Source organism: Passer domesticus, chromosome 15 (genome assembly GCF_036417665.1).
Source record: "Passer domesticus isolate bPasDom1 chromosome 15, bPasDom1.hap1, whole genome shotgun sequence".
Lineage (NCBI taxonomy): Eukaryota > Metazoa > Chordata > Aves > Passeriformes > Passeridae > Passer > Passer domesticus.
The window spans coordinates 7,002,358-7,029,661 of NC_087488.1; the positions used below are offsets into that span (position 1 = coordinate 7,002,358).

General features: G+C 41.7%; 1 protein-coding gene and 1 long non-coding RNA gene across 14 annotated transcripts; one reads left to right on the forward strand and one right to left on the reverse strand.

The window, feature by feature from the left end:
* Window positions 1–1,606: 1,606 nt before the first annotated feature.
* Window positions 1,607–10,942, reverse strand: LITAF (lipopolysaccharide induced TNF factor). 2 transcript variants are annotated; one of them, XM_064390501.1, is made up of 4 exons: window positions 10,832–10,942; window positions 5,094–5,276; window positions 4,546–4,702; window positions 1,607–4,243 (listed from the first exon to the last, which is right to left on the reverse strand). In XM_064390501.1, exons 2-4 carry the CDS (start codon window positions 5,269–5,271, stop codon window positions 4,135–4,137), a joined length of 444 nt encoding a protein of 147 aa, XP_064246571.1. In that variant the 5' UTR covers window positions 5,272–5,276; window positions 10,832–10,942; the 3' UTR covers window positions 1,607–4,134. The 2 variants fall into 2 exon arrangements, with proteins under 2 accessions (XP_064246571.1, XP_064246570.1); XM_064390500.1 differs by lacking the exon at window positions 10,832–10,942 and adding an exon at window positions 9,264–9,396.
* LOC135281538 (uncharacterized) lies at window positions 9,460–25,090 on the forward strand. Of its 12 annotated transcripts, none has more exons than XR_010348142.1 (6): window positions 9,494–9,631; window positions 10,538–10,599; window positions 11,988–12,216; window positions 15,331–20,900; window positions 20,987–21,053; window positions 21,280–25,090. It is a non-coding gene; the product is annotated as an uncharacterized LOC135281538 (long non-coding RNA). The 12 variants fall into 12 exon arrangements; XR_010348144.1 differs by having other exon boundaries at window positions 22,715–25,090; XR_010348134.1 differs by having other exon boundaries at window positions 9,460–9,631; window positions 15,331–17,585; window positions 17,785–25,090.
* The last annotated feature ends 2,214 nt before the right edge of the window (window positions 25,091–27,304 follow it).

A 27,304-nucleotide genomic window follows, 5' to 3' on the forward strand; every position in this document is an offset into this window, starting at 1 on the left:
GCACTGTGGCTTTAGGTCCTAGAGAGTGTCTGTCATACCCCCCTGTTAATGCCAGCGTCCTCTGGAGCTCACTGAAGATGCTTTTTGGGGGTAATTTTTTATTACAAAGACAAAGCTGTAGTGTGAAGTGAAACAGCCAACCACAAAAGGACTTTCAAGAAGACGCCGACTCACTCTTGGTTTATTCTCAGCTTGGGCACAGCTATTTCAGCACCTCCAGACCACACATAGGTGTCACATGCACCTTTTAGTGTCCTGCTTTGAAAAAGTACTAAGATGCTCATTGGCAAATTTATTTTTACACTGTATTCACACCCAGCATATCATACATCAGAGTATTCTTCTCACAAAAAATACATCAAAAGTCATCCTAAAAAAAATAAATTCGTATGACATTGCAGAATCTTATGAAGCAAACAGGAACACAGAAGTTAATTTGCTATAAAAAGCAATCCCTGAACTACAAAAACTACAACTTTGTTACAGCACTTGTTAGTTTTTACCCTGAGGATGACATTATTGTATACTCCATTACTGACCTCCTGCTGCTCAGTTATGAATAATAATTAACTCTGATTTTTTTTAATTAACTAGAATTTCTTAAAAAAAAAAATCCTTGTGGTTAGACTGCCAGAAGTGCTTTCACAAACATTGCAATAAACAGCTTTCTGAAACCACTCCAAACTCGCTTAACAACTCCCTCTTGTAGGGCTATCAGCTGCATTTTACTTGTTTTAACAACTTTTATTTTGGATCCTGTTTGTATGACAAAACAAGTTTTCTTTCTTTCTGGCTCAAGCCTCATCAGAATTTGAACATTGTGCAAGTTCTAATAACAATAGAAGCCTAATGAAAATAACACTGTCAAATTGTAAGAGAAAGCAAAGTCATCCTGGAAAGCTCATGCAGGTGGGTGTAGGGAAGGTTTTACCTGCACCTGTAATGTGAGGCTGGAGGATTTCAGGTGCCCTGTGCTTCTTCCTTATGTGAAAACAGCTTGAGTCCATAAAGCCAGCATTGCTCCTTCTGTACCTTACCTTACCAAGGAAAAACTATTCATACAACACTCACTCACCTCCAAAATAACCCTAAAGTTGCTTAATAAAAATAACTTGTTTGAGGTACTAACCTTGCCTTCTTGTGCTTTCTGCACCTCAAAAAAAAACAACCCAACCAACCAAAAATATAAAAAGAATATTGAAGGATATATAGAAAATATTGAAAGAAAGTAGGGTATTCTCACATGATTCATAGGGATTCTTTCATACTGAATACAGTGATATTTGATATATATTCCTGCTATGTGAACATGGAGCCATATTTATATGTGTTTGTTTAGTTGCACTGTAAGTGAAAGTTTTACCCAAAAATTTTAATTGAAAAAATATTTCTATGACTTGGGTTGTAGGAAAATAACACATTTTCAGTGTGGCTCTGTGTAGGACAGTTGGTCTGCAAGGCAGATGGTGCCATTTATCAGAGACCTGGCCCACATGAGACTCTGAAAAACTTCTCCCTGTAATTACCTTTCTTCTTTTAACATTTCAGCCATCCACGTGTTTGGAAACAATCCAAATATTATAATTTTCCAATTACAAGCACTAGATAGGAAAGACAAAGTTTTTATTTTAAACAGAGTCAGTTTTAAAAACAAACAGTAATTTCAACATAATCAAACACAAAGTGCTTTCACACAAAGCAAGTTATATCCTGCATTTGTTTGTCCAAGGTAGGTTTAACAAAGCAGGTTACTTTGGCACAATCTGTAGATTATTCCGTACACAAGAGAACAAACACAGGCTTTGCATTTAAGGAAACACAACAACAGAAGGGGCAGCAGAAAGCCTTGCAGAATACTGAATTAGAAGGAAGAGCTGCCAACATTGTGTGTCCTATTCTCAATCCATACAAGGAACTTAGAGAATCAACGGACTATCCACATAAATCAAAATTAATTTTTTTTGGTGTTTTGCATTCTGGTGCCACCACCTCAGATTTTCCAACCATCACTTTGGAGAGAAAAGTGGAGCTAAGGTAATAACAATTGGAAGACTTACCAAATTAATGTATGGCAGGATTATCCAGACCAGAGTGACAAGGTACTAAAATGATTAAAACTCCTTCCCACCATGCAAAAAAATCCTAATTTTGGAGACACTGTGAGATTCACTGCTTCATTCTGTCTTGCTCTGACAATAAACTGACAAGAAGCACATCTTCTGTGACACCCAGTAAGGCACAGGACTTGCTCATGTCACCAGAACAAAAGATTTAATGCAGCATCACCCAAAGCCCTTCAAGAACACAGAGAGCACTATGGTGGTGCAGCAGCAGACAAAAGTACCATGTCATCAACATGGAAAGCTACAAAACTACCAGCTTTTTATCTCCACCATCCTCTTGTCAGTGAGTAGCTCCTGATGTACATTCTTTCATCTGAGGAAACCAGAAACCTTTTCCAAATACAGAAGGAAGCTCTTAAGTCACTTGCAGACTGGCTCACAAGCAGCATCAGTTTACAAAACCTCATTAAGACAAGGCCTAGAGATTGTACATGATCTACAAAATTACTGGATTTCAAAGTATTTAAAAACTTTTGAAAAACTAACTTATACCAGATATATACAGAAGGCACATTTGGTAAGAACAGTAAATGCAGTATTTTTTATTTGTATTTATTTTAGCTTTTTACTTTTACAGATATTAATACAGTGTTACCAACACAGCCTTGCTTAAATACCTGTCTTCCTTTTCTGGACAGGTATCATTTAGGTTGGATATTAGGAAGAAGACTTTTCCAGAAAGGGTGATCAGATATTGGAATGAGCTACCCAGGGAGATGATGGAGTCACTGTCCCTGGAGGTATTTAAGAAAAGACTGGGTGTGGTATTCAGCACCACAGTCTGGTTGATAAGGTGGCATTAGAACACAGGTTGGATATGATGATCTCAAAGGCCTTTTCTAACCCAGCTGATTTTGTGATATGCATCAAAATGTTGTTTGATCCAATTGCTTATGACACAGAAATGACTTTAACCCTCAAAGCCTCGTTCCCTAATTTTTTGTGATTATCATCTTAAATAAGCATATCCAGCTTAAGTTTCTAAAAGCAGAACTCATCCTTCATTTAATTTAGAAAAATCAGAGAAACTCCTTAACACACATTTTACCTTCTTAATAAAGAAACAATAATTAATGAGCAGATCAACAACTAAAAGCCCAGTTGTTTTATTTATGCATTTCAGGAGGAATTTGAGCCTTAAGATAAGGCTGAGGTTTCTTTATGATCAATCAGCTGACTTACACAAATGTACAAGGAAGTTTTCCAATGCTCTAACCAAGGCTCTCTGGGCATTTCCACTGGGGTGAAGTAAACACTTCACAGACTTTCCATCTGCAGTAAGAAAGCCTCCAGCCTAACAAAAACCACTGAACAAATATCTTCTATATGAACATCTTTACTTCAGATAAGAGACATGACTAGGCTTGAAACTGGCAAGAAAATTCAGATACTAGATTAATTCACTATTTTTGCAGAACCACCTGAACTGTCCATTAGGAAAAGCTACCTCCAAGAAGGAAGAAGCCTTCAGGTTGGTTCTCTTCAAACTACAAAAGTTTTAAAATTAATTCTAGTGCTCATGAAAAGATGACAACAGGAGATTTCTTTTTTCGAAGAGGAGCACCTGTCTCTGAGGCAACTCCCTGCAAGTTTGTAAGTTTAGGCTCATGCTGCTGCCAAAGCATGAGCCTAAACAGTTCTCCATACACGTCCTCCTCTTGTTCTGTGCTGAGACTTTACAGTCTCAATGCAAGCACAATGTGCAACATGCCTCAGACAAGATTAACTGAAGAATACCACCAACCTGCTCTGTATTAGGCAAAAAGGGAAACACTCCATTGCTCTCCACTGGTGCTGGACTGAGTGGCCTGTACAGATTAGGTATGTTTTTCACAGACCTAAGGGAGACTCCTCTCAAGCAATTGCGTATTCAAACCATCTAGCAATAAACATTACTTTTTATTGGTTTCCAGTGACAGGATGCACAGAAAAAATGGGAAGTCTCCACGAAGCTTCAGAGAGGGCTTTTAGAGGTGCTAAACAACTTCATCAATCAATGTTTAAACACTGCCTATAAACGTTTGTAAGAACCAACAAGAGCGTTGCATTTCGGACAGGTGTGATCCACATCCTTTAGGGCATCAATGCAGAAGGGAATTAAGCAGCAGCCTGCTATACACCTGCAAAGGCAAAAAAAGAGAAAACCACTGCTTTACCACTTTTTATACACACAAGAAGGTAAAATGTATCTTGTTCAAAAGCAATCAGTAAAACCAGTGCCATAAGCTTTAGGAAGAATGCACATGGCTATGGAATCCATTACCATAATGTTCCAGAACTGCTTTAAGGGCCGACAGGACACAGATGCAGATGTAGGCTAACTGAAGCACAAAGGCTCAGGTCCCACACAGAGAAAGAGAGCTCTGTCACATGTTAAAGCTAAAAAAAGTCAAGGTAAAAGTGCAAATTTGAGTTGACTTACCCCAGCAGGCAGAGGCCACCACATGACAGCCAGGTCAAAGCTCCTGAGTCATACGAGAGACGTGTCACTATCACCTGGTTACAGGAAGGGCAGCACATCTGAACTGGGCGGTCATAAAACATTACTGGCTGCTGCACGTACACCGTCTGAACAGTAACTGAGCAGAGAAACGTCTGTTTACTCCAGGAGGAACAGGGAAAAAGAGCAGCAATCAACTTCCTCTAAACCAGGTATCACTGAAATATTCAGGGCTCAGAACAATGACATACACAACAACAGACTGAAATAACCATGGCATTTCCTAATGCAGAAATACACTGTCTTAAAAATAAAGCTGCACTAAAAACTTCAGAAAGCCAAACGATGTTACTGGTATCACTGCACACGGAGGAATTCACAAGAATTGATTAACCTTATTCTCTTCAAAAGTATTTCTGGCAGGCGCTGAACACCTGCAAACCACAATTTTTCATCTTCTAACAACACTTATAATACAACCACTTTGACATCACCTTAACATGAGGTACAGAAAAGTTTTGGAGGCTTACCGGGGTTATTTGCTGCTGGAGGCTGTCCCATGTGTGGAGGAGGATTCATTCCTTTCCCATCTGGCTTCTGCCCCAGGCCAGGGACAGGATAGGGGTGAGGATAGTTCACATTGATTCCTACAGCTTCCTCATAAGAAGGTGGTGCAGATGGGGTAGGATTGCCACTTGCAGCAGACATTGTATCTAAAACATAAAAGAGAGAAAACCATAACAAAAGGTATTGTTTATTAATGGCAATCGACAAATAATTAGGCTCAACTCAACAGCAAGAAGATAACTAGCTCAAAAGGGACTTTTACCAGCATGAAATTAATTGGCTGGTATTTGTTTCTGATAGTATTAAATGTCACTCTTGATTTCATTGTTGTTATTGCCTACTTCCCAATTCCTTTTCACTGGGAATTTTTTACACTTTGCCCCAACACCAATTCTTCCTTTATAAATTAAAAATACTAAAGCAGGGAGTATACTAAACATCTTTATTAGTATACTAAACAATCTAAGTCTGGTAATTCTCCAAGGACACTATTTCTAATCTCTCTTGTTCAGCTGAAAAATGGAACAGTATGATAGGCCACATGGTAGTTGCCAACCAACATGAGCCTGGCTTGTGGTGAAACTTCAATATAGTATTTACCTCTGCTGCAATTTGACAGAAGTAATTATATTGAAGGAAAAAGAAACCCAAACAATTAAGCATGTCCAACTGAACTCAAAGCTTTTACAACTGTCAAGTATATCTAATATATCTACCCTCGCCATTTTTACTTCTTAGCAATGTTTTAATGAATTTGTTGGGCAAATTTTCCTTCACCAATTGTTATTTTGTTGCAGAGGACAGGAACGCTGACCACCGCCTAGAAACTACTGTGGTTTCAATGCAGACTTCCTCTCCTCCTCCCCAGCTACCCACTTCCTATAGTCTGCCCACCATTTTCGTTGTGGAACAAGGTCTCATGGCATCAACGCTGACCAAGCATCTCACTTTTCCCCTTCCTCCTAAGGACCACCAGACAGCTCTCCCAGAGCCACACTCCATTCTGTTGCCACACACACGATCCCTCTGTACACATTCATGTCTTTTCACTCAGTACTATCTGGGAAAGGCAACCTGTATTTGGGATATTAATTCTATGGTGCTATGAAACTTATATAGGAACTCCAATTACCCACAGCACTACTGTGAACAAAAGAAGGGAAATTGCACTGATGCAATTTGAAGGTACAAAAGACAACATGCAAAGAGAAAGAATTTCAGGTGTGTCTGTTTAGGACTGGTGTCACTCCATCCACACAAAGCTTGGGTGAGACCCAGCACACAAGTCTCCAACAATGACACAAGCCTTTCCACTCTCCCAGAGCTTGGAAAAGTCCTTGGAATACTGCTGATTACCTTCCTCACACAATACAGGATTTCAGTGAAGTCTATGAACACTTCCATAAAGAACTTGTCACAGGTTTGTTCACTCTTCCAGGTCACACTGGACTAATCAGGTGCACTGGAGGCACGGGGATACACCAGCAAACACCAATGCTTATACATTTCAGGAGTCCCACCATCTTCCCAGCAGATTTAGCAGAAATGTGGAAAGGTGTATTACAAAGGGAATTGTGTACTCAATCAAGTGTGGTTTTACAGTAGCCCTGTGGCCAGGACAAACACAGGAGTTGGTACAGAAGAACAGACATGGCTACAGGTGCTGGAGCTGTAATTGTGGTAAGCCTGGGACAAACATTGCTCCTTCCCACCTTCCTCATACTCACACTGCAGCTTTGGCAGATTGAAGAGGGAACAAGACAGCCGTCGAAGATGTTGAAACTCAGTAAGTTTTTGTAGCAACAAGTATTTTACAGCAATACCTTTTAAAAATTGTGATCTTGTGTTTTCTTTAGAAAGGAGAAGTTTCCTCCTTGTGACTAAACTACAGAGCTGAATCACGATCTACTGGCCCCACTTGGTGTGCTGGTGTTGGCTGGGGGTGTACAAGAAGCCAGGAGGGGACACTGCCAGAACAGCTGACCCCAGCTGAGCAAAGGGATATTCCAGACCACAAAGCATCATGCTCAGCAACAAAACCAGGAAGGTTTTTGGGAGGGAAATACTAATCAGGGCCTGGCTGGGCATTGGTTGGTTGCTGGTGAGCAATTGCTCTCATTTGCTTCACTTGCTGGACTGTATTTCCCTCTGTCACTTTACTTTTCATTACAACTCTTAAATTATTATTTTTCTTATTATTTTATTTCAGTTGTGAAACAGTTCTTAACACAACCCATGAGTTTTCTCACATCCATCCAGTTTCTTCAGGGGTGCAGTGAGTGAGCAGCTGTGTGGTGCTCACTTGCCAGGTGGGGTTAAACACACAGCTACTTCAGCTGCTCAGCTCTGCTTCACTGACAAGCAAGTTCTAAGAAACTTGTTGAATTACACCCTTTCACAGATTTCAGAATTATATAACTTCCAGCATGAACATTTCAAGTCTTGATATTTACTTGTTTTAAATTACATTGCATGTTCATTTCTTACCACCAAATGGTTTTGAGCAACCATTTCAATTTAAAAGTGATCACTGTGCTTTTTGCTGCACTTTCACTTTTCTTTTTCTGTAGATAAACATGAACAGATCTCAGGTCCTAACAGCACTTTGTGGAATCCCTTTTATTTTTTAAAAAGTTTCAAATCTGTAGCACAAATAACATGTACAAAGTACTACAGTGAATGGTAAAAAAAGTAAAACCATGTATGAATTCCTTGAAGTTATCTACCAAAACAAAAATTCCTAATAAACATCAAGATGACATCGGGACTACAAAAAAAGCCTCTTCAACGTACTGAATACTGTAGATGTAACTACAACTTCAGCTTTTCAGTTTCATTTTTCTAATGTCCCTTCTGCTTTAAATGTCAACTCTGAAGAGGTATTTGAACCATCACTTCATACAGCCTGTGCAAGTGTGTTTCACACTCCAGGTCTTAAAAATTAGGCTGGGGACAAGTGACAAAGAAGGTAATAGCCCACCTCTCTGCTTGGTATGTAAAAAACCAACCAACCAAAACCCCATCTAGTAGAGAACTGCTTGAAACTACAACTATCCTAACCTAGTCTGGCCAAACAAACTGGTTGTTGCCCTTCCCTTAATCTCTTGCTAAAATTTGACACAACTTAATCCTTAAATTCAACAATTCCTACGCAGTCCTCTTCACTAGAAATCCCAAGCTTCCCTCCAACACCACGGCTGGTTTAGAGGGCTCTCTGGGCATCAGAGTCTAACACAGCTACCGGTCAGAACACCGAGAATGAAATACAGGTTGAAGGCTTTTAACAACCCAGCAGGATATACAGGTTTATCAGAGCACTCGGATTTTTGCAGTGCAAAGCCCTAACACAGCACCTTCTTGGACCACCAACTTCATCTGAACGCTGGACAACTTCCTAGTTTACCAACCTGCTGAGAAATACTACCTCAAAGTTGTTTAAATTTCCCAGGCATTTGTGAGAGAATAAAATCCAGTAATCACAACAAAAAAGACTCTTGACATATTTCAGGAAATCAAATGGTCACATTGAATTCTATAGTGGTGAAGTAGAAATAGTACCCGCACGGTGTGTTCTGCCGGCAAGAGCGATTTCAGAGCTCAAAGTGTTACTTTTACCAAGTAATCAATAGTTTTGGAATAATCCTGTGAGTGGCTTCATCCTGCGAGTAACCCCCTCCTCGGGGCAGGGCAGGGCCAGCCCGAGAGGAGCCGAAGCGTTCCCTAAGGAAAGGGCCACCTTCCGCCTGCCGCGCTGGGGAAAGCGAAACCCCGGCCTCGCTCGGCCCCCGCCCGCACCGCCGAGGGCAGCAGGCGTCGCCCACGGCCTCTCCCGGACCGTCCAGGGACCGGCACCGGGGCTGCGCCGCTCGGGACACCGCTGGCCCGTGAAGCCCCCACCTGCCCTCGGTGCCCCGGGGGCTCCTGCGGGGCGGCACCAGCCTCAGAGCCGCGGCTTCTCGCCCTCCCCGCAGCCGGGCCGGAGCACTGGAGCACTGGGAGCGGCCCGGGGAGGGCAGCGCTCGGGCCCGGGAGCGGCCCCGGTGGAGGAGCAGAGCCCCCCCGCCGCCCGCGCTGCCCTGCTCTGCCCTGCCCGCCGCCCCGCCAGGCTCCGGGCAGCGCGGCACAGCCCTTACCGTGCCGAGACGTGCCCGCCAGCCCTCTTCGCCTCTCCGCTCGTCTCCGCTCGCCCGGGCGCAGCCACCGTCAGCAGGGCTTGTCCCGTCCCGTCCCCACCCGCGTTTCCTCCTCCCCTTCCCCCTGGAGCCGCGAGCAGGCGCCGCGGGGGTTGCTCGGGCGGGCGCTGCGCTGGCCCGGCCGGGCCCTGTCCGGGAAACGCTTCGGCCGCTCCCCCGACCCATCGGCTCCCGGCAGCGGCCGGTCCGGGCAGGACGGGAAGGGAACGGGGAAAGCCTGTGGAAGTACAGGCACTCCTGACGCATTTCGCAGCCAGGGCCATCGGGAACTCCGCGGCTGTCGCCAAGAGCTCGCTCCCATTAAACCGGTAATCTTCAACTGCCCCGTGGGCAGCGCAGCCAAGCACCGCGGTCTGTAGCACTGCAGGGAAATCACTTCTGTAATTCTGCAGTGCCCTTTATGTTACTATATCAGGTATTTCAGACAGCACACAAGAACATATAAACATGATCAACAAAAGTTCCAAGTTCAAGATTCAGTGATTTTAGGTAGTGCCTTTACAAGCAATTGAATTGGATTCAGTCTTTGGAAAACACAAGAGTATGTCAATCCTTCCTCTATCCAGCTCCAGGATAGCACAAAAGTAAATTATGGGCAGATCCCTAAGCGGGCTTCAAAAGGGACTGCTTCACATGCTGGTTTGTGTGAATCTACCTTAGACTGAAGGGACTTGATAACCCCTGCAGGTTATCAGCAGGGACAGTTCATAAGGCCTTTTGGCTGAGAACATCTAAAATCCATCAAAGTCCTAGTTTTGTGTTTAAATCGGTTCTTGAACCTTGCCCTAAAGAACACACATAAAGCTTCAATTGAAATCCATCCTGGAGCAAGGAGTCAGGTTTTATAGGATGAAAGAAGTTTACCCAAAGTGATGATAAACCCAACATGAAGCCCTGCTTCAGGTGGGTTTAGATTCACAGTAATCTACTGAATCACCTGCAAGTAGGGGTGCTTGGGGATGTCATCAGATGTTGAGAGTATTGAGGGCATAAATGCTCCAGTCCCCCTGGTTTAGGGAGAGGAGTGTGGAGTGTGATTCATCAGCACTGAGATTAGAACTAGATTTAAAGGTGAATACATTTACACCATTATCAAGAAATCACATAATGTATTATTTTTCCAGAAGCAGAACCTGAGTAATTTGGGCTTTGGTGGCCTGGATTAACTAAAGTTGAAATACTTGTTCTCTTAATAAATAAAGCCCCTTCCCCAGGTGACCGTGAGCAGCTTAGGAGCCACAGAAGAGAGAAGCCATGACTGAGCATATCTCCCAGGGTGAAATAAGGCATGGCCTTCAACTGAAAGCCTTCTTACTCCAGCTGCCATGCTCTCTCATGTGTTGGGTTTTGCATCTAGTCTAGGCTGGCCCGTGCTCCTCCTTGGGGACCCCAGTAACATTTCTCCTTTTTGCCCCACTACTGTTTCCCCCAAATGTCCAAATAGGCAATTGGCATCCGTTTAGTGGTATGTGAGTGTGTTTCCTCTCACTATCCATCCTCCTCCTCACCATTTGCTAATTCTGCCTTTCCAGTCCTTTTGCTGGATGGCCCTGGGTGAATGAAGCATCAGCTTTAGCCAGTCTGTGGCTGACCAGGTCACCACAGCACTTGTGAACATGTGGAAAATGACACAGAAGTCACAATTAATGGAATGTTGTTTAGTGGTCAGTGGAACAAATCAGCCCAGCACAGGCAGTGGGCTCTGTGGCCACCTAAAGTAACAAACTGTAACACTTTTCTGAGGGATATGTATATCCTTGCTAATAAATACCACCTAGAGCCAAGCATGCACCTTAGGCAGAATTATCCTGTCCATTAGGCACCATAAAAAGTAAAGCCCTGCTTCTTAATACTACATGGGTGTTAAGGAGTTTTATTCCTGATTGTCAGTGACAAGCTTGTGGAAAATTGGCAGGTTTGCTCTGGAGAATTGATAAGGCTGGTTGGGCAAGGATGAGTTGAGGCACTTGCTTATATTACACCTGACTTGAGTGAGGCTTAAGCCCTTCATGGTGTCTGGGCTAAAGTGTAGAGCTCCCAGCCCAGTGCCTCAGTGAAGCAGGGAGTGTGCACGCACATTGTATGGACACAGGGCCTCAGCCCCCTTATCCACACACAGCAGGCTGTATTAGAAGTAGAAATCTGGTCCTGTGAGGAGATGTGTGGCCAGCAGGGCAAGCAAGGGGATCCTGTCTCTCTGCTCCACTCTCATGAAACTCCACCTGCAGGGCTGCATTCAGGTGGCCCCAGCGTAAGAAGGGCGTGGAGCTGCTGAAGCAAGTCCAGAGGTGGCCATGAAGATGTGCCAAGGGCTGTGCACCTCTGCACTGGAGACAGGCTGGGAGAGCTGGAGATGTTCAGCCTGGAGAAGGCTTCAGAGTGACCTTACTGTTCCTTTCAGTACTTGTAGGGGACCTATAAGAAAATTTGAGACAAACTTTAGCAAGGCCTGTTGCAACAGGAAAAGATATGATGATTTTAAACTGAAGGAGGGGTCAGTTTAGATTAGATGAGATATAAAAAAGGAGGCTTTTATAATGTGGGTGGTAAACCATTGTCACAGTTTGCCCAGAGAGGTGGTGGATGCCCCTGGAAACATTCAAGGCTGGGTTGGACAGGACTCTGGGTAACTGATCTACTGAAAGGTGTCTCTGCTCATTGCAGGGACCTTGGACTAAATGATATTTAAAGGTCCCTTCCAACCCACGCTGTTCTACGACTCTGTGATGATGATGTGCAGTTGTAAAATGTTGATGGGAATAAAGATGATCAAGCAAAGGTTGGATGACCTTTACTGCTGCCTCAGCCGAGTGGAGGAGGAAGCAATACTGAAGTATCATGCTTCTGTTCTGCCTTTGATTCAACCATTAATCCTAACTCAGCCTGACCAAAGGTAACTGAAACCCTCATTATCCCTCATTTCCCTGTGAAACATACACCAACGTGCAACTCAGAAAGTGCCTTCCTCCCCACTGTTTAAGATGGAAGCAACAGGTAACCAATTGTATTTGAGTGCAGTGCAGTCTCACCTCTATTTATCTGAAAATATAAAACTGATCTTTGGAATCCTCCATACAGAGGATGAGAATATGACCCCATTTCATAGACAAGTGGATGGTTTTGCTCCTCTCTCCTCCCCAAAGGAGAGATCCCTCTTTATTAACTTTCATGTCTCTGTGTCAGACCATACCTGGGTGAAACTAAGCTTAAATAACTGTGAAGTTAAGTGTAATGAAAAACTGATTTTTTAATTTAGCTTAAAGCTAACTTAACCATTGGCTGGTGCTAATGCACTAACAGCATTTATCAACAGCAATTCCAAATCTGTATCCGTGTTGCTTCAATAAGTAGCACTATTTATGAATCTGTGATTGTGGATGTTCTTATTAAACACAACCAGACTAGAGTGCCACAGTGATAATAACCAGAAATTAACGCCAGCTGCATTCAGCCCCTCTGATCTCCAGCACAAGTGGGGTTATTTTGTGCCAGATTTCTTAGTCTAATGGAGAGAGCTGCAGCCCAACAGCCTGCCTGGGTTAGGCCCAGGATCCCAGAGGGTTCCCCAAAACTGCTGCCTGTGCAGTGGCACTCACAGGAGGTCCCTTCCTGCGGCAGACTGGGTGACTGTGGGGACACAGCAGTGCTAGCTCAAGGCGTGCATGAGGAAATGTGGCTGGAAACTGATACAGCTTTTTATTCCCCCCACCCCCAACTTCCCTATGAGCTGTGTACCTGAAGATTACAAACATAACTCGTTTTTAAAAAAACATAAGAAAAAGGGGCCCCATGGCAGTTTCAGAAGCCTGACACACAAATGCAGCAGGATGCAACCACAAGAGCTCTGCTCCATCCCCAGTCCCGTGGCACGGTGTGATCAGCAGCCCCACCTGCTCTATTCACTCTTCAGCTTCTCTCTGCTGTACTGAGTCATCACCAGGGCTGCTAACAGCACCGTGGAAATGTACAAAGAATATAGTGATGTTTTGTCATCACACTGATTGCACACACGCTATTGCAGAACACCAGCAGATGTCAGTTTAGCCCCAAAAATAATTGCATGCTGGATATACTAGCCTTTGCTTTTACAGCAGTAGGCTTCTGTAAAAGAAGCTAAATGAAGTTCCAAAAGTTAATGTACATTTAAAAGCCTTTAAGCCATATTTTATATACTGTAATATGTTCTCAATAACGTGTAAATAAGTAAACCTTCATCACACCTTAAACTTCCCCTGCCTGGAAATCACAGGACTTGCACACATACAAATAAATATTTTATGTGTGTATGTCATTTTGCATATACTGATTTGTTGAAGGTAGATAAGAATTTCTATGACTTTTCATCATTTCAGCAATACTAGATACTTATGGAGTTGTACCACAATGATCAACGTACAAAGACAGATTTAAAGAGAAGCAAGGTAGATACATTAAGCCAAATAATCTGAAAGCATGTTTGTTTTTTCTTTCACTGCTGCAATGGCTGATTCAAGTTGCTAAGCAAACAGAACAAAAACTCCAACACAGTTTCAACAGTTAGTACAATAATACAAGCTTTGAAGTTCACATGAGAAGCCTCAAAGATGACAGCAGGATCCCACACTTCAGAGTCATTTATCATGTTCAACAGAAGCAGTATATTTAGTCTAAAACTGCAAATGATTCCCCAGGAATGCAATTGATTGACAAATCTAACTATTAGGACTTTGCTGTCCTTCTAGTACCGCTTCCTTCTTAATTACCAACTCCCGTAGTGTTATTTGGTCGTCATAACAACTGATAACAGCTGCCAGACTGCAAAACACAGTACAGCAAAATATTTAAGTATGTAAATCATATTATCTCCCCTAGAGAGTGAGACAAAAGTGTGGTGTCAAAAGAGGAAATGATAGATTTCTGTTTCTCAGAACACTTGGCACTTCATGTAAAGGATTATGAGGAGAATAACCACTCATTGCCAGTAATGGTTCTCCTAGTATGAACAACCAAAAATAAATGGTTATGATAGAAAAGTTTCACCTTTAAAAACAGCAGGTCTGTCTTGATTAAGTTAACCACTATTTGATGAATGATCTAGTAATGCCACGATGAAATGGAGAGGAAAATTATGCTTCTCCAACTATTTACCCTTCAAATTCATCTTCCTACTCCCTTGACAGGGTACAGGAAGGATGTGATTTTAAAAAGAAAGCTGCCTGATTATTTTTCCTCTAGACAGAACTGAAACATGATTTCCACTGCTCTGATGTCATTGCTGAATTAAGTGGTGCAAAAATCCTTTCCTCTTACCCTTCCTCCAGAATAATGCCTGACCTGCTGTTTGGCCAAGCTGTGGTATAATCTTGGCATAAATCAGCCTTGCCAGCTCTTGTATCTGACACTGAAATCACTGACCTAAATCTTACAGTGAAGCTTCCTGCTATTTTGCTTGGGGCAGCAGCCAGGCGTGTTTTCATGAAGTGCTTTGATCCAGCTCTGTGGATCTAAAGTGAGTAAGGATTGGTACAGTATTCTCTTGTGCATAATTCTGAGAGAATATTCACACAGCTGTCATCTGGACACCAGGATTATTGTGATCTAGTTGGGATATAGGCAAGAACTACAGAAATATGTATAAAGATTGAGACCACATTACTAACAATTCATAGTTATCCAATAGGGCTTTCCTTCAGGCCCCCTTCTCTTAAAGTCTGCTTCTAGCATCACTCACACATTATGTGCAAAGCTATATTGCAATGAGCATTTATTTTCTTATGCTTCTCTCACTTTATGAGTTATCAATATTGAATTATGTATTAATTTATAATTTCTAGGTTTTTTTACTTAGGTTACATTATTTAAGGGTAGCTTTGACATCATGTTTAGCATTTCAGTTGCCCACCTCTGCAGGACTGCCTTCATTGAAGCCACTTCAGTGAATCTCTCAAGTCTCAGCTTGGAAGGGGTCAGTTCCTGTTTCAGAAACTCAGACATTTTATGTCATATCTGGTCATTTGATTATCTGTAGGAAGCAGCAGGCCAGGAAGCTTATCATCTGGGCACAAATGTCACAGCTACGGAGCTAAAACAGCAGCAGCAATGTGAGCACTGACAGCCATTTACCAAACAGATGACTAACCATGGGGAAATGCAATCTCATCAGCCATTGCTACACAGTAAGAAAACACTTCCCCAAATTTGCTGTGCAGCCTTGAGTGGCTTGTTACACTGGATGCCAAATGTTTAGGACACTTTTGTTTGCAATGAAACCTTTGTCTTTTCAGACCGATCCTTTATGATAAACAAAGCAATCAGTAAACAATTGAACATGCTTACAAAGACTAGTAATAAAGATAAGTGAATTAGAAAGCCTCAGGTAGGCTGGTGAGAGCTGGCTGATCTGCTGGGTGCAGAGATTCTGCAAGTCTTGATTGTATGCACAGCTCCTCTTGAATTTGCCCTGCAGCAAAATCATGTGGTCTGTGACACAATCACAACAGAATCTACAGGAACTAAAAATAAACTGCTTCTCTGCAAATGTATGGCTCAGTTTAGTCCAGCTTATAAATAACTGTCCAGCACTGGTCAGCAAACACAGTTCCTTATGATTATCACATTGTGCACGGCCTCATTAATTGTGATTAGAGCCAGCTCTTTTACAACATTCAAGCACTTGCAACACGTGGGTTCAGTCCCAGATGATTGTTTAGTAAGTTATCAGTTCTCTGAGCAGCTTATGTTACCCTCACTTGCATATCTGACCCAGCTGCTTTGCCCCTTCCTTGACAGCTTTCAGCAGTCCAGAGCTGCCTCACAAATCTATTGTGAGGAGCTGCCACCTCTGTGGCACTAATTCTGTTACACCTGGGTGGTGGGAGGGCTTGGTACTGGGTCACCCTTCCGGCACCTCTGCAGGAGCAATCCAAACATCTGCCCTAAAGCCAGGAATGGCTCTGACCACCTGTAGGGCAGACACAGCTACCAGCACAATGAACCTTAATGTTTATTTAATCAGATGGGAGTGACAGTAGTGACAATTTGTCCACTAAATTTCATTCATTAAGTCAGATTTGAATTACAGACTTTTTTATTTTAAACAAAAAATTGAGTCCAAATTAGATTTTAAGTCAGATCAACAGCTGAAGCTGTTTCTTATTAGAACTGTACTTTCAGTGTAACAGCAAAAACATCACCTTTGTAACAATTTTTTAAAACTTTCACATACTTCTTTTTGGAACTTTTACCATAAATTTTAGAAAAACAGGCAGTGGGCTGTCTCCAAAGGATTTTACAAAAGGGAAATAATCTCATTCAGCAAGCATAATATTTTGACAAATACTGGGGGGTTTAGAGCCTTCCCCATAAAATGAATCCTTATTGCATTTGGAAAGGATTTTTCACTCACTAATTTTCTCCTTATTGTTGGCATGTAGCAATTATGCTGCTGTGACAGATTTCTCAGAAGTACTTCTGACTGGTTCTCAGATAAACATTTTAGGTTATTGATTTTAACTTACTTAAATAGAAAACTGCAGAGGATTTTACATTGGATAGTTTTACAGCTGGTGACAACTGGAACAGAGGAAATCAAGCATCCTCAAAAGTAAGGGATGCAAACTCAAGTAACTTCAATTGAAAAATAAGTCCCCAAGAAGAAAGATTGTTTGCATTGAGCTACAAATATCACATAGTCTTTAAATATTTGTCTCAAGGATTCAGACAGAGTGTGTCTTGTCCACAAGATGGCAGGCACTGTATCCAGGAGGTTCTGACACAGAAAGGTGCTTTGTAACATCTGTGGAGCAAAAAACCTTCATGGTAATTATCCTTTTTAATTTCTTTATCCTTCTAGGCAAGCACAGAAGAAAATATGTCTATAATTATTTTCTTGGTTTGCTTATATAATCCAAAAATCTGCTTGCTTCAGAGATAAGCAGATTTCAGTTCAGATGGAAAACAGAAAATGCTTGTCATCCAAGGGAACTAATTTTTCTCTTTGAGATTTCAGGTGGCTGGAGCCAAGTTAAGTCATACACAAGAGGCAAAGGCATTGCAGGGAGAAATATTACAACCTTACCAAACATCTGGTTTTTACCAACCTACTGCCTAGGAGAAACAGGCAAGAGTGGAAGGGGCTGAGGGTTTAAAGGACTGACCAAACCTGAAAAACTCAGAGTGAAGGCAACAGTGCTTCATAGGAAGATAAAATTAATGACAGTCCAGAAGAATTTATCCTTACGTGCCTGATAACTGAAAGGCATCAAATTCTCAGAGCCCTCACAGGTCTGTTCAGATTAAAAATAAAATCTCTCATTGTTCATTTCCCCCCCTTCAGACTGACCTTGTCATTGCCAACTGGAATTAGCCTAAACCAAGACAACTGGGCAGGCTTTCCTACCCATCTGCTTTCAAGCAGTGTGAAGGAAGCTGCCCCTTGGTGGCTTTTCAGAAAACTGAAAGGTGTTTGGTCTGTGTCCTATAGGCAAACTTCCAAAGGAGTGAAAAATTCCTGCTACTATGGGCATCTGTATTAGAAGACTCAGAGGCCAACAAGGGGTTTGAGGTGTCACTCAGGAGATATTTTCAGCAGTGGGTACATGAAGTGACTAAAATCCATTATATTAGAAGTGCAGCAAATACAACAGGTACAATAAGTACAACACTGCTCCCACAAAACAAGGTCCCTTTCTAATGCTGTCATCATATTTCTGTTTGCTCTTGATCATTCCACAGGAAAAAGCAGAGAATCTCCTGTGTCCTGCAGGGCAAGGTTGTTCTGTGTCAGTGCTGCTTCCTCCACCTGCCACAGCTGAAGTTTTGAGCAGAAATTCTCTGGGTGATCAGGCTGTTGAGAGTGAAAGAAGAAGGTTTCAAGTCTCAGCTCAGCACAGAGACACTCAGAAGTTACAAGGGACCAGTGAACAGGCAATGCTCTGAGCTGTGAACTGGCTAGTAGTGAGTGTGAGGTGGAAATGACACTTAGAAGAAATTTATTTTAAGGTTAACAGCTCTACAGAACTTGTGAAAGTGCTCAGAAGCGCAGTAAGAGAAACAGATATGCACTATAGTGATTTTTTTTGTAATATTTAAACTGAAGAGACTGTGGAAACTTGGGGCTAAATTTCATTTCACACAAGGTAAAGCAGAGTGAAGACACACAATTGCATACAATAACTCCTCCAACTCCTACTTTGCACTCCTGTGCTTTGTTCCAGCCAGGAAGTGCTCCTGAGCATGCACCAGGTGTGCTTCAGGCCTGGGGAAAACACCTGAACCCCCTAAGCCCTCGAGAATAAGAAAGCTGGTGAGGGGACAGCTGATGGGTCAGACATTGGTAGTCTGAGCACCCAAGTTTAGTTTCCTGTTTCCTTTACTGAATTGCTCTGTAACAAAATAATTCCAATTCCACTGCACAGAGCTGCCACTGACAAAATGAAATTAATTGCTGCTACTCAGAGCCCACAAAGGGGACCTCCAGCAAACAACATGGGAAAGCCACGTCCACAGCTGCAAGATGAGGGGTATCAATAAGAACAGAACACAGAATTTCTTCTGTTGCAGATGATTATTATGGGATTGTGTTCTGAGCAAATTTAATGGGCAGTCCATTATTTATTACTGTTTGATGATAAAACAGAGGGGAAAAACAAGTAAATTTAAAGATCACCCAGGTGCAGAGGTAGAAGTTACACAAATTGTTCATTAAAAATAATAAAACCCAAACAACTCACCCTGGCCCCAATCCTCCCAAACACCTATATCACACACACACACATTAAAAATATAATCTGCAGTAATTATTCCAGCTCTAAAGTGGGAGCTACATGTCTGTGTAATGTCCCTTCTCCATATCACTCCCAGAGAGATTTACACAGTGTGCAATGGAAATCCCCATCAGAAAAATCTTATACTCAACACACAATATTCTCCAGGGTATTCCATCTTATTTGAAGTTATACTGCCCCATGAAGTTACTGGAGACTGTTGGCAGTAGTATCAGTGTGCTGCCTATCCTGACAACTTGAAAAATTAGATTAAAAGTTAGTCTAGCAAACCATGCATTTTATTTTATCCTCCATAAATCAGTAGGTGTGGACCACTGACTGTATATGATACTACTAGTACATTTCCTATTAATTTATTTCTGAGTTGGAATATGTATAATTTGTTCCAAAATGCCCAAACCATTCAATGTTCAGTCATTGCTGATTAGTTCAGACACTGGGTTGGGATACCCAGGGGAAAGACACAAATGTCAGCTGCAAGAGCAGCCTAGAAGAGAATGTTAAGTCGGTGTGAAATCAACATCTAATTTCCCCATGCAGAGGAATGTGACATACTTTTTAATTAAATGTCAGCCTGTCGATATTTTTCAGATTAGTTATGAATGTGAAATATACCAAATAAAATGGAATTAAAATGGGCAAATTGGTTTAACTTCTGCTGACACATTTAATTTTTATTCTCAGTGCCCTACAATGAGCATTCTAAGAAATTAAAGCATATCTTTTTATTGTAGTAATGAATCAATTTTCAGGTTCTGAATGTAAGGCAGAGACCAAAATATTACATTTATTCCAGTTCAAACCCTATGTAAAGGCTAGAATTTGTTTATTTGCAGCTAGGATTCAACATCAAACATTTAAGCTGCAATGTCACCCTCCTGGAATTGAGGCTGTGTGTTCAACCATTATTATTCTGGGGACCACTGACCTGAAAAAAAAAAAAACCAAAAACAAAACCTGCTTGTCCTTGCTTCAGTACAAGCACACTGGGTGCTTTTAGCTGTGGTTATCTGAAGCACTTACAAAATCTCAATGAAACTCAAAAAACTCCAACTTTCTTCAGCAAGAGCTGCACTGAATTCCCAATTATACAGGGAAAGCTGGATGGGTGATAACAACCCTGCCAGGATTGTAACTGAGAATGCTGCAGTTGCAATTCTGCTCTTTCAGCAGCTGTGCAAAAGCAAACTGGAAAATAGAAATGCTTCCCTGGAAACTGCAGGATATACTAGTTAAAGCTGCCCTATTTGAATTTGCAAATAGGCCTCCCAGCTAACAATTAGAAATCATCATACCATCTTTTATTGCTTGGATTAGATAAAATTTGTATCTGAGAAATACAATAGTGCAAAAAAATAGAGCTACAGCTCCTTATTAGGACAGTCTGTATCAGAATTCTACTAAAAGGTCTTGAGCATCATCTTTTAGGACTTTCACTCATTTATGTGCTACACAGCATTGGATGTCCTTTTAAGTGAAAGGGCAGAGTGCTGCTAGGGTCTAAACCCCCAGAACATTACTAAAGCTCACAAGAGCAGTATGAGATCAGCACTAAGAGAAAGGGGGTGAAAGATCCTGGACAAGGCTTGCTGCTAAATGTGGGAAGTGCATGAGGCTCCCATGGCAGGTCCTACCTGGGACACCTCTGTGTAGCTTCAGACTTCACAAGGATGTACCAGCACAGTCCATGGCAGGATCTTCCTGTGACTTCAGAATGGTCCACAGGCAATACCCACACAGTCAGAGAAGCAGACAGGAGCTACTCAAACCCCTGTGCTGGAGCAGCCTTTGCCAAGGCCTACAGATGGTGAAGGTACACCCTTCACCTGTGCAAACACCCAGGTCAGGAAGGTATCCATGCTCTCTCTTCTCACAGTATGTGTTTGCCTTCTACACAAGGCAAATGGAGCAGCAGTAAGTCATTTGCTTATCCCAGGCAAAGAGAGGCTGTACAAAGGATGTTAAGGTATGTGTTAAGACATTCTGGTTGAGGATTATATTAATTTAAATAGCACCCTGCTCCTCTCCTGTCTCTCCATATTCCCTCTGAGTTTTCATGAAACAGGATTGCTTCTGTCTAATAAGAAGAAACTCAGAAATAGCTTTTGAGATGTTTGCTGTCATTCTGGTCGTTTCTTGTACACCCTTGTATGGACTATGCATCATTTGTTATCTTCCTAGGCATATGTCAGAGTGCACTCCTGCTGTAAGATACTGGTGCTGAAGGTTTAGTTACTGTGTGCCAGACCACGGGGTGAGGAACAGAAGGAGCCATGTCTGTAAAAAAGCCAAGTGACCTCGTTGCTGCCAGAAAGAACAACAGCTGAAAAAAAAAAAGCTTCTGCTACTTATTCCACAATGAAAAGTGAGCTCTGCTCAGCTCCAGAGGCTGGAATTCTGGCTCTCATCCTCTCATTAGACTGGATCCTGTGTCCAGTTCACAAGCACACAGTGTCCCTGACAGGCAGCTCTACAGGATCTGTGGAGTTTTGCTACTCTGGCTGCAAGGTCACACAGCCCAGAGCAGCCAGCCCAGTGTGTCCAGTCCTTGTGCATGCACAGGAAATACTGTCAACTCTCTGCAAGACTGCCAGCAGGACAGATGCACCTGCAGCCTGGGTTGCAAAGCTAAGTGAGCATTTTTATACCTTCTTCCCCAAAAGAAAAAAACAAAATCAAACCAAAAAACAACACCACCTTCAAGGATATCACATTAGATATATTTATTAAGTAATATATTGTAAACAGATTGCTTGTCTGTGTTGAAGAGAAATCACTGCTAATGATTATGGACCAGCAGCACATACGTGGCTGAGGATTCTCTTATTTTTTTCTCTGTGAATTGCCAAACAATGGCAGTGCTGCATGCAGGGCACACAGCTCCTTGCCATGTTTTAGTGTTTTAAATACAGCTCCACTTTCTAGCAAAGAGTTTTCTTAGAACATGTGCTTCTGCTTATGTGGAAAATGAGATTCCTTTATGCAAGATCCAGGTTTTTCAGGCTCACCAAAAAAAAAAAAAAAAAAAAGCACCAGGAAAGGGAAAAGGCAAAAGTTTATTTTATAACAGCAACTTGCAGTTATTTCTGCATTTGAAATGTAACTTCCAAAAGAAAGACAAACAAAATACTACCTATAGACAGCAAAGATTTATTAGGACAGACAGTGTTTCATTGGATTGCTGCAACTATTTCTTTACTACACACATTACTCTTAACATCAATTTCTCCGTCCTTCCAAGTTGAATGGGTTCTATGTTTTTCCACAGCAGCAAGAGCAATTTACAGCTACTCACATCAACTACCTTGCTGCAAAACATTGTTCTCTTTCATATAAAAGATTAAAAAGAATCACGGATTAAACTTTTACAAATAGATCAATTCCAGATGTTTCAAGCTCTTCCCTCTATGTGAACTTGGTTATGTTTTCCTTCTTTCTGTCTGCATCAGGATGGCAGAACTACCATCACCCTTTTTCCCTTTAGCTCCTTTATTAATCAGACACAAGTGTATAACAGCTATTAATAATTAGAGTATAGCAAGAAAAGTGAACCTAATTCTACCTCAGTGCTTTCACTATCCATGAGATATTATTCCTACTCCTGACAAGATCTTTCATCAACTCCAGCTTCTCCAGTCATCCTTCTCTTCCACTTGTGCTTCCATGCCATCCCACCTCTGGAACCACAGCAGCTCTTCCCCTGGGCTGGGTCCCACAGGAGGAGCAGCCTCTGGCCCTGCAGCCTTGTTCTGCTTCATCTCACAGCACCAGTCTTCTGTTCCCATTACACAGGGCCTGCCTGGAGCTACACAAGGTACTGTTTTTCCTTCAAACCATTAAATGCGTGTTCTGAAGGGAATTTATGCTTTCAAGGATCCCTGCTGTCAACAGGATTTTCACAGGTTGCGAGTTAAGGAACCTATTTGCAGAAAATTACTGTGTGGCTCCTGCAGAGTAATTACTCTGACAGCTCCCCAGTCTTCTCTCAAAGTGACACTAAATACACCAAAGCTCAAGACCTGCACACAAAGGCATTCAAGATTACCAGTAATACAAAATGTTATCCTCCAACGTGGTTGAGGCTTCTGAGTAATTCAGAATGCTGCTTGACCACATCTAAACTCAGTGCTAATTTATAGCCTTGCTTTTCTCTTGATTAACATATAACTGAACATTAATTCAGTGATTAACCTCCAACAGATAAAAAATAGTTTGAAGGGGAATGTAACATAGTCACAAGTGGGTTGTATTGCGCAGTTGTTTCCCAAGGGCATTCAATCTCAGTTTATGAATCTTTTATTTAGATTCTCCTGAAACCACACACCAATATCTTCCTCCTTCTTTCCCTTTAGAAAACTAAAGGGTAGTCTGGACACCACACCCACAGACACAGCAATTTGGAGAAATTTCATTGTTAAAGACATACTAAAAATACACATTTTCATAAATTAAACTTTTGTCCAAAAGGAAAAAAAAAAAAAAGCCAATGTTTTGAACCTTAAAATTATTATGGAAGTACCATATAACAGTAGTAGAAGAAAGAGAAACCACCAGTTAAAATGAAGATGAAAAAAAATGTTCATAAAAAAAAGCAAGTTTTACTCAAAGAGATACAAGGAAGGGTTAAGAACATAGGGGTGAAAAATACTTAAGTTTTCTTCTGCAGATTTTGCAATTTAGGAAAGAATTTGTGTATCACACAGAGATGGATGTTTACCAATACCATGCCACAGTGAACAAAGTGGATGAAGCCCATGTATCAAAAGTAATGGAAGTAACATTTCATTACAGATCTTAATATAAGCAAGCTTCACACTCCAGTGGTGAGTCCTCAAACAAATGACTGCAGGAGATGTATTTTGAGTCACGAGAACACAGCAGTCTGTGGAGCTTTGCTTGTACTGCCACAAAGAATGGCTGCATAAAAACACCTTGAATTCTTAAAGGCTGCACTAGAAATGCTTTTCTTCATAGCCACCTTGCCAGCATCACTATGAGCTCTGCTTCTCACCTGCAGCTGCAGTGTGAATATGCCTCTCCCCCAGCAGCCCAGGCTGTGGCCAGCCCTGGAGTCTGTCCAGCCAGCCCAGGACGAGCACCCCGAGCTCTCCCAGAGCCTGGGCAGCTCTTCAGAGGGGCTGACATCATGGCTTGCAGCTGAAAGGATCCCTTTGAAACAAGCTGCTTTCTCAGAGCTTTGAACAGCCTATTTACTCTGCTTCAGCTCATCTGGAAGAGATAATACAAATAATCCCACTCTCCCATGAACTGCTTGAGTTATTGAAGTCCTGACGTGACCAAAAAAAATGGACTGTGTAATTTTAAGTGTTAGGATTGTACATATTAATATATGTGCTTTTTAATCACAGAAAGAAGTAGGTAGAGAATTTAGGAGTTGAAAGGAGATATCTTTATTAATTTTCTTTCTAGGGCATGTAATTCCCCATCAAACATGCCCAGATAATGCCTTGCAGCCAGCAGCACCTGAACACACTGAGCTTTGCTGAGCTTACATGTAAGGGGAGAACTGGGTAGTTTGTATCTAGGACATAATTGCTTAGCAATGTTTTAAATAACATTTAAACCCTTCCATGTGAAAACTAGGCTTAATGTATTAAAAGCCTCTTTAAACTTAAAAATTCCAGAGAGACACAATCTCTTTGAAATTTAACAAAACATTGACAAATATCTTTCCTCTGAATACCTTATAGTGGGTATGTTAAATTTCAGACCCTGCACTGCTTTCCTCCCACAGGAGAAAACATTGGATTGAATGAGCTATGCTAGTAAATCCCAGGGCAGAAATCTCCAGGATCTCAAGGAGTGTGGATTCATCAACCCTGCAGCAGGTCTATCAGATCCTGTCCTTTGTCCCTGCCTCACTGAAAGCAACACACCATGAGGAATCTCTGCTGCCATCAGTAGTGACAAAAATGTATACTGGATATGTGTTAGCCTAGAAAAGCAACATCTGCTACTAGGTTTGCTTGGTATTAGGAAGACTTGACAAAATTTTAAAAAATAACTTCAAAGCCCTGAAGAGTTTTCTCTTTTCATACCCATAGCATTCAGCTGATACTGTCAAATACAAAAACCAGAAAGGACACCATAGAGACATCTCATATACCTCTCTGTTATGTTTCATACAACTAGGCTGGTTGTATACAGGTTAATACCTTCCCTTTCCAGATGTTTAGTCATAAAATGAACATTTTCATGTGCATTTTCTGAACACAGGAGTTAGAGAATATTAATACTCCACAAAATAGCCCAACAAAATGTTTGGAAGGAGAAGGAAGAGCTACACTTCCAAACCCAATATCCAAACCTAAATAGCTAAAATAACCTCTTCTAATAACCTATCATCTCTACTAAATGCTTGGTGACCACAGGGAATTACTGGCATGGCTTTTTTAGTGATGCCCTAACAAAAACAGATGATGGCACTACAGCTTGGACTGTAGATTAATGAAATCAATTTAAGTCTTACAGATTTTTTTTTTGAATGATCAGGTTGTTTATGTAAACCCATATCATAGTTATGGCCAACAAACATTTTTAATTCTGCCCAAAATAGCTAAGCAGCATGATATATGATGAAATCACAAGGCTGCATGATTGGCTGGGTGTACTTTTTAGATTAGAGAAATTACTTAAGCTTTTTATGAAAAGGTTGAAGCTTTTCTGGTGTCAGTCCCCATTCACACAACCACCACCACTGTACAGACAGAGTTCTGCTGTAAGTGCATGCACTTGTATAAAGCACCAGTACTTATCTACTAGCAGAACTCATGGCAGTGGCAGGGCTCTGCTTCCCCCTCTCAGTCAGTTCAAGTACCTGCTCAGTCAGAACTCGCTGTTCATTCCCCTTCCACAGCAAGTGGTGCTGACAGTACAGAACTTGCTGCAGTGCTCACACTGCACCAACACTTGGACCTCAGGCAACGATCCAGCATGCAGAGGAAATGGTAGGGACTCTTTATTTGACATAAACCTTAAACATTGGCTTATTTGTTGGAGCCTCTATCTTTGCTGCAGTTATTTTATGCATTAATAGCTGCAGAGGCCATAGCAAATCAGGTAATTGGCTAAAACTGGTTTAGACCCCTATTCATCCCACCTAATTTCAGGCATCTAAGGCATCTGAACTGGTAATACAGTTACCCAAACGACACAGAACAGGTGCCCAGAGACAGCATCCTTTAGCAAGTGCTCGGCTTTGTAATTTGTTATTTCCTTTAACAAACTCTGTTCTTCTGTGTTTTGTTTAACGGAGGGAAGCCACAGTTTTCTACAGCAGTTCCATTATTTGCAGTCACAACTCACTGCGTTAATGACTGGCAGGTTTGAAAAGCACTTGAAGTCTGTGCTCCAACAAAACACAGTGCCCTGAAGAGAGCACAGCCAGCCTTAAGCTCAGAGAGCTGCTTCAGGGAAAAACCGGAGTGTGTCTGCAAAGAAACAAAGGAAGACAGATGGCACTGCCAGTTCCATTCCTGCCAGGCTGGAGAGACGACTTAACCACGGGTCTTGTGTTGTGACTCGGCACTTCTTTAGCACCTCCTCATCCTCTGAGAAGAACGATGCGATTTAAAAACAAGTGATGTTGAATGTGCCGGCCGGGTGAGATTGCATTCGGGTGTACTTTCATTTCTGAGGCCTCACGCACACAGGAAAGCTACAGAGTCTAAACTGCAGTTTAAATTAAAACAAAATGAATCATATCCAATCTAGTTATATCAGTGGAAATCACTTCAAAGATACTAATTTAATTTCTACAGATTGTCTCATTGCAGCTCAGCTACTGCAGATACTCATGGTTAAACATTAAAAGCTGCTTCAGACTCTTAAAAATTTATTTCAGTATGATTTGAGTAATTTCAAAATTCTATTTATTCTAAGCTACAGATGTCAATATACCTTCTGGTACTCTAAATACTCAAAAATTACAATCTGAACAAGTGTAAACAGCTTATTCCTTGTAATAACTAAAATCATAACTGGTGGTTTTTCATTAAAAGATCTTCCAGTTTTTTCTGACAACACTGACTTAAACACACCTAGTGAACCTGTGTCTCTTGACTCACAGAATTCAGTATTTCAATTTACTGTGAAAGCTGAACTTTCCACCTGTAAGTATGGATGACATGAGCACAGAGATTCATGTACAGCATAATTGCAGAAGAATACCTGTTAAAATAGAAGGTATTGCAGAAA